The 13,994-nt window shown below is 36.5% G+C and overlaps 1 protein-coding gene across 4 annotated transcripts in view; it reads right to left on the reverse strand.

Annotated features, from left to right (window-relative positions):
• LOC149775342 (kinase suppressor of Ras 1-like) overlaps nt 1-13,994 on the reverse strand; it is a 120,366-nt gene that overhangs the window by 16,502 nt on the left and 89,870 nt on the right. For all 4 annotated transcript variants that reach the window (XM_089943817.1, XM_089943816.1, XM_089943815.1 and 1 more), the window contains 2 exons: nt 10,205-10,342; nt 8,965-9,094 (listed from right to left, as the gene is read on the reverse strand). In XM_089943817.1, coding sequence (XP_089799943.1) covers nt 8,965-9,094; nt 10,205-10,342 — 268 coding nt within the window. The remainder of the gene's footprint in view (nt 1-8,964; nt 9,095-10,204; nt 10,343-13,994) is intronic.

Here is a 13,994-nt window from a genome sequence, read left to right on the forward strand (position 1 = left end):
AACTTGTAATCAGCCTGATAATGGTCACCTGGATTATATAATTTAACAACTATGTCAATAAACAGGCTTACATAATATTGTAACAACACAAACCATATAAACTATCTCCAACAATTTTATATTGTGTCAATCTGACCTACTTATTATAGCCTAGAAAGAATTCTGTCCAAAATATAAAAGCATTTTTCATATGTGTTTATTTGAAGATGTAGTGTTTTATGGCAATTTTTGTTTTAGCATACAAGTACAGTGTGACCCCACTATAACATGGTAGTTGGGAGCCATAAAACCCGACTGCGTTATATACCGAACCGTGTCATATGCAACCAAGTCAGTTAGCTGAAGAAAATGTACCCCCCCACCAAAAAAAAAAATTGGGGGAGGTTTGGGTAATAAATGCGGGCGGTAAAATATGTGCTTCGTCGGCACAGTTACCATCTTGAATTGATGCATATTAAATGAGAAATACACCTGTAGTGAAAACAGAGAAGACATAATAATATAATAGTTTACTTTATTTAGAGAACCATGAATTGGTACATATACGTGAATCCTGTTTACATATAAATGTCTAATGTATAGCATGAATAGAGTATCAATACCGTGTACTCACCTGCGAACCTTATCATATACATTGAATCCACAATACAAGTGATTCCATCGAAAATATGCACACACAGCTTTAAAATATTAATTAATTTTGTAACAGATCATATTGGTCTGAATTCAGTGGAAAAACATAGCACAATCACATAATGAATGACGAAGCACATTTACTTTAAAGTACGTTCCAAGTCGGTAAAAGTTAGTTTGCGTTTTAAGCTGCCGTTGGCATAAACATTTTCCCTACAAAAAGGAAACTTTCACAGCACAGTTAACGTGTTCCAGTCACGTTGGAAAATGCAAAAATCCATCAAATTCCATCACTTTTATTTAAGTTTGGTACTGACTTCCTTTGAAGAAAAGTTCTTTGCTGTTATTGAAAGATTGTAGTCGGCTTTCTTTGATGAAGGCTGCATGCGCTATTGAAGTCACCGCTAAAGGACAGCTTTGGAGAATCAAATGAATGCCCATTTCATATGGCCATCATTTAGACTATTCTAGTTACTGTCCCTCAATGCCTACTGAATAAACCAATAAGTAAGAATTGTTATTTTTTTAAATATTGTTTTTACATTTGTGGCAGCAGTGTGATGCTGCCTTCCACGCATGCGTCCGAAAATTAACAAAGGGTCAACGGACGATAGACATGCAGGTGTTCTAATGACAGGGATTATTACAGAAAACATGAGCGTTCTGAAGAATTTAATTCTGAGTGAAACGAAGAGGAATTTTACTTACCATCCACATACAAATGTCAGTCTTTGTAAATATATTAATTACTAGCGAGCGGCCGAAAATCCGATGAAAGATAGATTACGAAACAATGCCTCGTCAGGTTGATCTCTGTTACCAGAAATGTCAACAACAAAAAAATCGGATATTTCACAACATACAAAACTCATGCTAGATGTCAAGATAAGCGGATTATGATATAACAATGCACTGTTTAGATGGTTTGTCAGTATGGACAAAGAATTTGTTTATGTAACAATTGATAAATTTCAATGCATTTTATATCCAGTTTGCGGCTTCCTTTCATGGGGCCTCTGAATTTCTGCACTCCAAACCAATGGTTGTATATAAAAGTTTAAACAGTCAACAATGTCACCAACAAATAAAAAAGCCACATGGTATGTTTTGCAGCCAATAAGGAAAAACAATCCAAGTTTGCGACATTGGTGAAGACCTACACGATCCTAGAATAAACTTTTTATGCGTTTTTCTTCTTCTTACTTTTAAGAAGAAAAAAAATATACTTTTTCGTGTACTAGAAAAATACATATAAAATTTCAGGAGCCAAGCCACGATCGTCTTGTATTATTCATACACCATCTCTTCCCCAAAATGATAAGCAACTTTTTACGTTTTTTTCTTACTTTTTAATTTTTTTATATTTTTTTTGCACAAGAAAAATACATGTACAGTGGAACCTGTCTTGAAAGACCACCCCTTCTGCCAAAACATAATGGTCTCTCATGACAGGTGGTCTCTCATAACAGGTTATAACACTATATAATCTCTAAATCTGTACATGGAGAACCTGGTCTCTCAAGACAGGCGGTCTCTCATAGCAGTGGTCTCTCAAGACAGGTTTTACTGTATATAAAATTTCGGGAGCCATGCCACAACCATGTTATATCCGAATTTGCATTATAACAGAGCGCGCTATAGCGGGGTCACACTATAACTATGTTGCTCCAACCAAAGGTTATGTTCCAAAAATGTAAAAATTGCACAAAAATTAGGAAGATAAATAAATCCTTCCAAATAAAGATATAATTAAGTACAAAGTTAAAATACATGATGTAAAGATGTAAAAATCCTGTAAAATTTAATTTTTAATATGTACGGCTTCTTGCCCATAACTAACGTCATCCAAGATCTGTAAAAATTAAGTTCATAGGTGAAGTACTAATTTGTGGTCTGCAGAAACCCTGTCTTTCACACAAATTTAAATTATAATTCACCATTTATTTCTTTGCCCATGGATTTCTTAATGGAATGCAATGGTAATTAAATCATAAATGTTTTAAGAGAAAAATCGCATGGGGTTATTATTTTTATTTTAAGCCAGAACTCTGAAAGGTTTATGACATTTATAAACTTAGATATGGTTTTGAACAAAGAAATATGTTCTCATTGGAGCAAATATAATTTTAGAAGATAAAAAAAGCTATTAATTGCAAACTGGGATATATTATTGTGTAAAGAAATTCTGATCTTTAATTACAACACTGCACATAGTTTATGCTTGCCTGCAGTTGTACGTTTTCTCAAACAACATTTTTATCTGATACTTAATAGTTATAAATTACAAATTGTTTCTTTTAATCTCTAAGGTGCCTTATTTTGCTAATTTCTGTAAACAGGTCCACTGAAATTTTTTTCTCCAAGAACACTTACCTAATCACATTCACATTAGGAATTAAGCTCTGCTACCATGCCAAACCAAACCACCAAGGAAGACGAAAACAAACAAAAAATGTCTTCCAAATCTATATACCATACAGAAAAGTTCAGAAACTTTTACCTATTACCTCCACTAACCAAAACAAGGTGGCAACCCAACATATGGATGCTTACCAGTTTAAGCTCAGGTGTATATCGACAAGGATGTTCCTATTTGTGTGAAGTTGTAGTTGTTGTTGTTGTTGGGTTTAACGCCATTTTTCAGCACATGATAGGCTATACATGGCGGCCAGTATTAATGGTGGAGGAAGAACCCGGGAAAACCCCGGAAAGAACCACCGACCCACGAGAAGCCTTCTCACATACCCACATTAGCGAATCCAAGACTTGAACCCACGCAGACAGAGGTGAGATGGCAGTGATCCGTAACGGAGAGCGCTTTAGACCACTCGGCCACTCGGGGGCCCCTCTATTTGTGTGAAGGTTATGACAGAGGTTAACAGTACAGTAGTCCCCCTCTTATAAGGCCACCCCTAATGCAGCAGGGAAGTGGCCTTATAATGCGGGTGGCCTTTCTAGAGGGGGATGACAAATGCGAATAGTAAATACATATGAAAAAAGTCACATGTACATTTAATTTTAAATATTTAATATTTTAATTAAAAAATCACATGCATGATGTGAAATAAATGTAAAACAAACTTTGTCATCATTTTCAAAAGAATGCTATGAATAATCATTGATATAGTTTTAAAACTGTCTTTATAATTATGTTACAGTTCACATCATCTGTCACTTTGTTGGTAACAGTCTAAAAAACAAACCAGTCTTGTCACATTAAAAATATCCTTGCTGTCATATCCCCTGCATATATCGTTTAGTCTTTTGTTCCAATCTTCGACAACTTCATTATTAACATCAGCTGATTCGCCGCTAATGACAGAACACTTGATATTGTGTCGCACTTGAAATATGTGCAACCATCCGTTACTTCATATTTGCGGTAAAGTCGTCATATCCCAATTCAACTGACAAACTTTTTGCTTTTTCTTGTCTTTCAAATCAGGATACAAACGTCTCCTGGCCCAAACTATCTTCCTTTCTCCATCCATTTCACCTTTCCACTTCTGCAAAATTGTTTCATTATCTTTCATGATATTGTTTATCCTAGTCTTCCCGACCTTAGTTTTGTGCAAGGATCCTCGACGACCTCGCCCCCCCCGCCGTCAGTTGAATTACTTTCACGTTCTCTTCTAAACTGAGAATTTTTATTTTCCTCGATGACATGTTGATCTTTTTGCAGTAAGTTATTCATGTTGCCAACTACAATACTGATGAAACAATTTTGTATGCATCTAAACAAATTGCCGTGTGTTTTTAAAGGAAGTGATCTTGTCACGTGATTCGTTAGTCGCAGTCTGGTACCCTATTGTTTTTATACATTTCTTGAAACTAAGTGAGAGAAGCCAAAACGGCTTCGATATGTACCATTAACATCACGCAGATTTGACCTCGTGGCCGCTAGGATTCGTAATTTTGACAATTATTGTCAGCAGCAATAGCCACTGATTACCAAACTGAACAAGCTCAACATCTTACTAAGGGAAACCATAAAGGCTATTAAACTATTTTCCTGCTGACTTGGGTATTGTACATCGATACTGCCACTTCTCAACTGTTACTACTGTTCAATAATTGTAATCTTAACAATTATCAGAGTGACTAAACCGGACATCTTATGATAACACAGCAGTAAGGCTAATTGGATTACATGTACGTACCCTTTTGTATGGATTAAAATTTGAGTCTTTCTCGGTTTTTATGGAATAAATTTGGCTTCTCGTGAGGCGTAAATGATATAATATTAACCTTGGTGGTAAATGTACTTTATTCAACACTTCTTTCAGTAAAGAAAACCTGACATCAGGAAACAGAAATCAGATTACTTAACACACGTCATGAATAAAATACTGGTTCTGGATACATATTCATATAAAATGCGGCCGCTTGTGAGGGGTAAATTTTATAATTTTGCACTAATATGCTGGCCACTGGTCGCGTTAGCCGGGTGGCCTTTCGCGAGGGGTACTTTTGAACACAAACTCGTCGGTGCCAACGGATTCTGGCCGTAAGGAGCGGGTGGCCACTGGTCAGGGGGGCTGTTCAAGATGGGGACTACTGTAATGTGATCGGATGAGAATTCTCTGGGAAACATAATTTAATAATGACTGTACTTTCTCCATCAAAAATCTTCTCCTTTCACATTAACATTATGAAAATGGGTAATAGGAGGAAATGCATGAGTATCTGACCCCTACCATGGGTATTCTCTGAGGGACAAAATGGCAGAGGTCCCTATATGAAAGATAAACTGCTCTCCTAACATGAAGGCAGAACAAATGACAGTTGGGTAATGTGATGTCAATTCACAGATAAAAGAAACAAATTACATTTTCATACTGAAAACAAAATGAGATGAAACCCTTGCCTGTGTGGAGGTTGTGCTGACATCAACTAAGTCCAGTAGCCGAATGAGCCAGTCAATGGACCCATCTGACTAAAGTTTTATCTGTGAATATAATTTCAGAGACAGAAACTCAACAAGGTCAAGTGTGCATTTCAGCCAATTACTTCTACAATATCTTTGACTTAAATGTTTTATCTGTATGATGTGAAGTTCTGGTAAAAGTTTCACATTTATCAGAGTTGCATCAAGTCAAAACTCAAGAAAGACTCAGTTAGTAAACAAGGTAAAATGATCTGGATTGATTCATGTGAAAATTGGACAGGAGGTCTGATAGGTCCTTACTGTGGCCTATAACACCTCTAACATAATACCTGGATGTGTTGGAGCTTATGGGGCAGTAGCATATGATTTTAACAGGAGATATCTTTTTCTCCTCAAAAGCCAAAGAAAAAAGTTGACTCAGTTAAGAGATCATGGCACTCAAAGAGACAATATTGTTGTCCCTGGACAAGTCCCTGAGAATCTGCCACTTTTCCATATACATTATTGAAGTGAAGGGTCCCTAGCTCACAAGGTTCCCTCCATGACTGAAGGTTCCAATTCCTTTCAACACAAGACTCTCCTCACAAATGCCATGCAAGAAGACAAAGTCATTCTGGGCAGGGATAAAACACCTACGACTGGGGCTCCTGAAACAGGTTGAGCATCAAAGAGATTTTCCATGGGGATGTCTATCACTAGCCTGAGCAGATTGTTCACCCAATATTTATCCAATCTGACAGAGGCTATCAAGATCCCTGTCCCCTCATTTTCTGTATTATCCTCAGTAGTCACCCTATCAACTGTCCAACTGAATGACTGAGTGTGTATGGGTCAGGCTTCAGAATCCAAGGCTAGAGAGATGATGGTGGGCAGCTTGTGGTTCCTGAGCACAAAAAGGTTTATGACTGGTGAGTGCTGCTGGCCACCCACCCACCCTGGGCCCCCAAAAACATATGAATGAACAGACCATTTGATGAGATGAGTCTGCCTCTTCTCAACAGCGAATTGGCTAAAACACTGCACTTGCCGGGAATGTTCCTGATCTTACCATGATCTCTAGCTGGGAATAACAGCATAAGAAATGTCAGACCACAAATGCATTGGCTGAGTGATATGGTCACAATGACACCCCTCCCTCAGCAGAGGAGGTTGATCAAAGAAGTTAAGTTGTGAGTCATTATGAGAATTACCCTACTAAAGAGCTGATCCCTCCCAGAAAGGAAACCACCCTTCATTTCTTAAAGGCTGATATAAAGTGATTTTTTTCCTCTGGACTCTAGTTGCCAGGAAGAAGAGTATCCATGCAGGACAAAACAAAAGTAACCAGCTCTCTGAAAATAAAGTGTTCAAATTGCTGGTTTTTTTTGATCTTGCAGGAAAGACCACACAATTTCTTTAATCTTCACTGACTGCAGCAGTAGCCAGAAGGATGGGTGTACATTCCCATCTATTTTAGATCTAACCAGTTAGAACTGGACTACACTCAAGATGGTTCTATCAATGAGTGTTTTGAGGTAAAACTCTGTGCTCACTGATGAAGCTGGAGTAAGCCAATTTTGATTGAGGTAAAACTCTGTGCTCACTGATGAAGCTGGAGTAAGCCAATTTTGATTGAGGTAAAACTCTGTGCTCACTGATGAAGCTGGAGTAAGCCAATTTTGATTGAGGTAAAACTCTGTGCTCACTGATGAAGCTGGAGTAAGCCAATTTTGATTGAGGTTGTTCCCACACCAGCTGTGTGAGCTGTCCTCAGGTATACCTTTCATGTCCATATAAATCAATTGTGACAACACGGATGAGGCCATACCATGATCCCTATGTTCACCATGGTATCTATCCACTCGATATGCCATGAACAATAAGCCTGCTGGTTGAAATGGAAGCTGGGTAAGCTACATGGCTTGTCTTGTTAGTATGGACAGCTGTAGGGTGGCCAGAAAACAAAACATTCTGGACAGATGAATGAATGGTCATCACATCAGACAGCTGTTGGACTGTATTGGGGGTGAAATGGGTGGACATGTTTAATGTATGACCATATGATACTGCATTTAAAAGCATGTCAGGCCAGTATGTAGCATCAGCAGCTGCTGTAGTGGACCTCTCATTGCCAATCAAAAGGTGAGAACAACTGGCCAGGTAGACTAACTGGTCAACAGCTGAAACATACAAGGGGACTAACATTCACTAGGCTGCCTTATAATGGGAGAACAATCTCTTGTCAACTCGAAGCTTGTATTGAAGAGATGTGAAAAAGGAGAAAAAAAGTACGAGCAAATTATGAGTGTATTTCCTGTACAATTCTCCACATTTGTGATATTTGTGATTCTAACAGCATCTGCAGTTAGTGCAAAATAGCCAAATTCATCGCACACAGATCCTCTAAGTGAAACTGATGTACCTGTCTCTGGGGGCATAGTACACATAATCTTGCAAATGGGAAGGGAGAAACCATCATGATGTCTCAATACTGATGACATATTTGGGTTGAGGTGCCAAATAGTTCTCTCAACTGACTCTGTTTTCACCGATTTCTCTTTCTTTTCAAGCTTTTGCACAGATCAATGGACCATATTCCGTGTGGCCATTTAGCACAGACACTGCATGGTGAAGCAGATGAACACTAAGTGGATGCAAGGTACATATCATATGTATCCTTGGTGACTTTAAATCTCTTGCAAATCACACGTTTGGTCATCACTGTTTAACTGAAATTACAAGAGTGACAAAAATCATGGCAAAAACAACCCATAAAAGTTCATTTATAACAGAAACACACTTCTTGATTAACAAGTGAAAAAATACATGCTGCATAGGCAAATGCTGATTAAAATGCAAATACATTAAGTATCAATGTTGTAATGACCTTTTAGAAGAAGGGCTGAATTCAAGCCAATTTTCACTGATAACAAGAGGCAATGTGGTACAATGTCGATTGCACCCAAGTGAAAACTTAAAACTGGCAAACATGTATTTGATGGGCAGCCACCTAGCAGTGGTAAGAGAAGGCAATGGGCAGGAGTTCTTCTCTTCATCTATATCATATTTCTTTATGCAGTTGGGAGGTAGCTGAGCTTGTTTCCTAACATGAATGAGATCAGTAAAGAAGAATATCCCAAACTCATGGTTTGTAACATTTAATATAATGGGTTACTTCCCATGCTTTAAATTTGTATGAGAGAGAGATAAAGAGAGGGAGAGAGACAGAAATGGAAAGAGAACTGGCATTTTAAAAGAAAGTTTTTTGAAAAAGTTCCATAAACTATTCCAACTGCACTGAATTTCCTCATAATGATAAACCAATAATGTGTTAAAAGTGCCATTAAAACCAACCAACAAACTGGTCTATGACGAGTAACGCTAAAACTATCTTAAGCAAAGTAATTTACTTGACATAAAAAATAAGAAGGAAATAGAAACTTTATGATTTATTCTGTACATACCTTCACATCTCTGGAACCGACAATATTCCCTAAAGACTGTTTCACACCACGACCAACTTTCCAGATTATGCATTCTGGAGGAAAGTTCTTGAACGGCCATTCCCCAGTAAGCAACTCATACCACACAGTGCTGTAAAATAAAAAAGAATACAATGCAACCTTTGAAAGACCGATAAAGCAGAGAACTGAAAATGTGTCTTTACATACTTTCTATTTAAAATACTTACCAAGAAAAGAAGCAAAGCTCATCTATACTACTTAAAAAAAAACAACATTGGTCACTAATAGAGGAAATGTTAACATGGTGTTTTCATCTCTCTGAAAACAGACCTACATCTGTGACTTAATATTATTAACATACGGTGTATATTAACTCTGCAACTAAAATTTGCCAATATCATGTGAATACAGAATCTTACCTGAAATTATGAAACAAGTTGAGGAACCACTCTCTTATCTAGAGTCTCCAAAGCAAATGATTAAAATTATTTCATGATTTTCCGAAATTTTATTTGTCATAAGGATCCAAGCTATAATGTACTTTAGCTGTATATGGAAAATTTTAAAATAATTTGTACCGACACATATATGGACAAGAAAGGGTAAGTGTGTGCGTGTGTGCATGTGTGTGTGTGTGTGTGTGTGTGTGTGTACTGTTTAACAGCACCTCAGTACAACAGTGGCTACATGGTGCCAAATAAAAGTAAAATTGACAAATTTAACAAGAATCACAAAATAAACTTCAGGTAGATAAACCATTCCAAATAAATGTAAGCACAAGTACAACAAGACAGAATCTAAAAGATGGAGATTATAAAATTCTGTCAAACGGTATTTAAAATAAAAGATAAAGGTACTGCATGCAAAATCATAAAAATGCATGATTGGGTGAGACAGACAGAATGAAAGAGTAAATAAACTTTTAAAAATTAATACAGTAAAAAAGCAAATTACTACAAATAACTTTTAAACTAAACTTGCATGAAACAATATATTGTCACTTCTAAACACATAAAAAACCAAGCATTAACAGCAACTGTATGAAACAAAATACACCCAACATGCTTAATTATGTACTATTGGAAAACAGAATATTCAGTTTATTATGTAAAAAATTATGTAAAGTTAAATCAATTATTAGAATTAGCTGCCTGAATGCATAACACTGACTACAATATTGGCAATAACATTTAGACAGATTGAATAATGGAGAAAAACTCTATAGAGTAATGTACTGTACCCAAATGCATATACATCTGATTTCTCTGTAAAAGGGAGATCACTTTTTCCATAAGTACTCCCTGCCTGCAGGGAGCGAATGATTTCTGGTGAGAGATAGCACAACCATCCAGGGGGAATTTGGAGTTCATCCGTCCTCCTATGGTGACAAAATAAAAATCAAATAATTGGAGGGAAAGGATACATTTTACAGCATACTCTTTCATCCTCACATATCCACATTTATGAATTGCATGCCTGTGCTGTAGAACTCAAATGCCAATAGTAAACGATGCATTTGTACTAATTATTTTTCTACATGTTAAGTTTATTTTTATGTGTTTTTATTACTCTGACACAACTTTTCTGGCACACTAACATACAACCATTTGTTAATAGGATAACAAATTGAGTGACATAACAAGCATAAAAATAATTAAAAACAAAGTCCATCAAAGGGACTGATGCTCTACTGACCTGAAAGAATTTCCATGAGAACAAGACAATTTCTTCCTTTAACTGCTGAAACCATGTTCAATATTCTTCTTCGCTAACAATATTTTCAAATTAGCTGCTGTGACCATCATACTGGAAGTGTGAATGGCACCATTTTCATTTAGGATCAAGAGGTGTCATGAGCATTTTTTGTATTAAGAAGAATACCCAAGTTGATGTAGTCATTCATTTGAGAGGAGCAGAAATAATATTGTCAAGATTGTCACAATGGTAGCCATATTGAAAGTCAATTTGCATCATTGCCATTTAGGACCATCTAGAAAACATAAGAACTCTTCTTTTGAAGGGTCCCCAGATGGCCAAGTGGTCAAAAGCGCTTGCCTTTACCAATCACCGCCATCTCACCTCTGCCTACGCAGATTTGAGTCTCAGGCTTGGCCAGTGTGGGTATGTGAGAAAGTTGCCAGTGACATCCATGGGTCGGTAGTTCTTCACAGGACTTTCCAGGTTCTTCCTCCACCAATTATACTGGCCACCATGTATAGCCTATCCTGTGCTGAGAAATGGTACTAAAACAAAAACAAGAATTTCTTGTGAAAACCCCATGCAAAAATGAAATTCCATTCTAGCGATACAAGACTTTCAAGATGGACACCCTGGTGTCCATATGTCAGATCAATACGATTTTAATTCAGTACCATCTAGACATTATGCAAAACTTCTGGTGAAAACCTCATGTTGGTAAGACTTCACATTTTGAAGGAAAAACAATAAGATTTTCAAGATGTCTGCTATGGTACTCATATTGGATATCAAAAGTGCACAGTTTCCATTTAGGACCAACTATGCACCATAATAAGTCTTTTAAGTATGAGCAGCCACCTAGTAAATGTAGCGATGGTCATTGGAGGTCAAATCGGCACCCTTTTCATTTAAAACTAACTAGACATCATAAGCCATCTTTTAGTGAAAACTCCATGCTGACACAATCATCCTTTCAGGAGATGTAGTGATAACAAGATTTTCAAGACACCCACTGTGGTGGCCATATTGGATTTCTGAGTGGCACCATTTTCATTTAGGAATAGACATCACAAAAAGTCTTTTAGGAAAAAGCCCATGTTGATTATGACCATAAATTCAGGAGTAGTGACAACAAGATATTGACAGAAGTGGCTGCTGTGGTGGCTATACTGGACATGTGAGGAGTAACATTTTAATATAAGATCAAACAGATGCCACAAGAAGTCTTCTTTGAAAACCCCGTGTTGTCACGACTATCCATTCCTAAGGAGCAACAACAGATTTTCAAGATGGTTGCTTTGGAGTATTATTGGACATGTGATTGGCCACATTATTCATTAAGGACCATGTAGATGTCAAAAAAAGTCTTTTGGGGAAAGCCCCACGTGAACATGACTTTGTATTCAGTACTAATGATAACAAGATCTTCAAGATGGCTACCACTGTGGTCATTTTGGATGACAGACAAGTACCATTTTCATTTGAGACCATGTAGACATCAAATTAAGTCTCTTTAAGTGAAAACCACAATTCATACAAGCATCCATATAGGAGAAGTAGTTTTAACAAGATTTTCAAGATGGCCACAATGGGTATCCAAGAGCCACCATTTTCACTGAGGACCAACTAGACCATGGGATAAATGTGTGCACGTTTCATGGCAATCCTCCAAGAAGTTTAGGAAGAGTAGAGATAACAAGCTTGATAAGATAAATAATGACTGCAAACAACAGGCCATCCCATAAGCTTTTCAGGTCTATGACCTGATGAGCTAAAAACTGCATAAAATGTGAAAAACTGCTATTATTCCATGAAAATCTATTCATGCAGTTCATACAAAATGTCATTAGCATATCCCATGATTTTTCCTAATTGTGCTCATAATGCATTTTATTTTACGAAAGGAATAATTTCATAAACAATTTTAAAAATTATAATGACTTAAAAATCTAAGCAGGTCTCATCTAAATATGAGCACAAATATGCGTGTCAAATTTCAGTTGTCTACCTCAAGTGGTCTTTACTTAAAATGAAACTGTTAACAAGGCTTTTCTTAAAATTGGTCCAAACATCTCAACAACTTGCAGAAAAATTAAAAAAATACTTTAATCATCTGAAAATTAATCAGGTCATCTACATGTGAATACAAATGAGAACAAAATTATCTGCCTACCTCAACTGGTTTTTGCTTACTTTTGCTAAGATCGATTTTGGTGAAGAAGTGCAAAAGTTCAAGAACTGAATAACTGTATAAATGGCCTGAAAATCTAATCATGTCATCTATTCTGTCCATGATAATATGTGTAAAATTTAATGGCTCCAAGTCCAATAGTCTATGTGCTTTTGTGCTAAAATTGATTTATGACAGACATATAGACTCACTGACAGACAGCAGCAAATCAATACATCTCTTCTGATATCACAGTATTGGGGGCATAATAAAACCAAAATTCTCTTACAGGATCATAAATTCTGGCATGCTAGGTGTATACCTAATGGCTACAGTTGGGTTTATGACTAATGACTACAGTACAGTACCAGGGTTCACACACCTTTGGTATGACAAAATTCAAGGACTTTATCCAATATTTTTCAAGGACCCCAAAGCCCAGTGCACTTAAGGTATATTTATCAATGGCCATTTAAAGGATTAGTGACAATGTTGTAATTTCCTGACAAAGGGGCTTCCTGATATTTGTGCAACAGGTTTGAGACTTTATAACAGAGAATAAAAAATATAAAAAATTTTAGGAGAATAATGACACTTTATTTCTAAGAAAAACAAATGAATTTAGATCTTTATATGAAGAACACCCTCCCCCCTATAGATTACATTGCAAATAAGGTACACTAGGTTCAACAGTTTTTTAAATTCTTCACTTCAACTACACTACAACTACTGAAGATCAGAGTCTGCTTGTATGACAGTCACAAATCATCATACGAAGAACAAAATACAATGGATGGATAAAATGTAGTCAAAGTAGAATAGTCACAATCTTTTCTTTAAATTCTACACTAAAATTTGTTGCATTCATACGGCATTTTAAAATTGTCTGTCATAAAAGTATTGTGTGTGTTGCTGCATTTAAATTCTTATATCTACTGTCGCATTATTGCTTGTCTAAATTTTACAGGTACATTTACACCAAGATGTAAGTACATTGTGTAGAAAGCAGCCTTTACGTAATTTACGCCCAAAGTTTAGTCATGATGATGAAAAAGTCAATGATAGACTTCCAGCAGACTTCTGAATTTTAGATCGTATGCCGAAAATCAGAAGCTTGGATGTACAATAAGAACAAATGGTAACCATTTTTGTGTATATTTTT

Source organism: Sinohyriopsis cumingii, chromosome 19 (genome assembly GCF_028554795.1).
Source record: "Sinohyriopsis cumingii isolate HCF-2022 chromosome 19, ASM2855479v2, whole genome shotgun sequence".
Lineage (NCBI taxonomy): Eukaryota > Metazoa > Mollusca > Bivalvia > Unionida > Unionidae > Sinohyriopsis > Sinohyriopsis cumingii.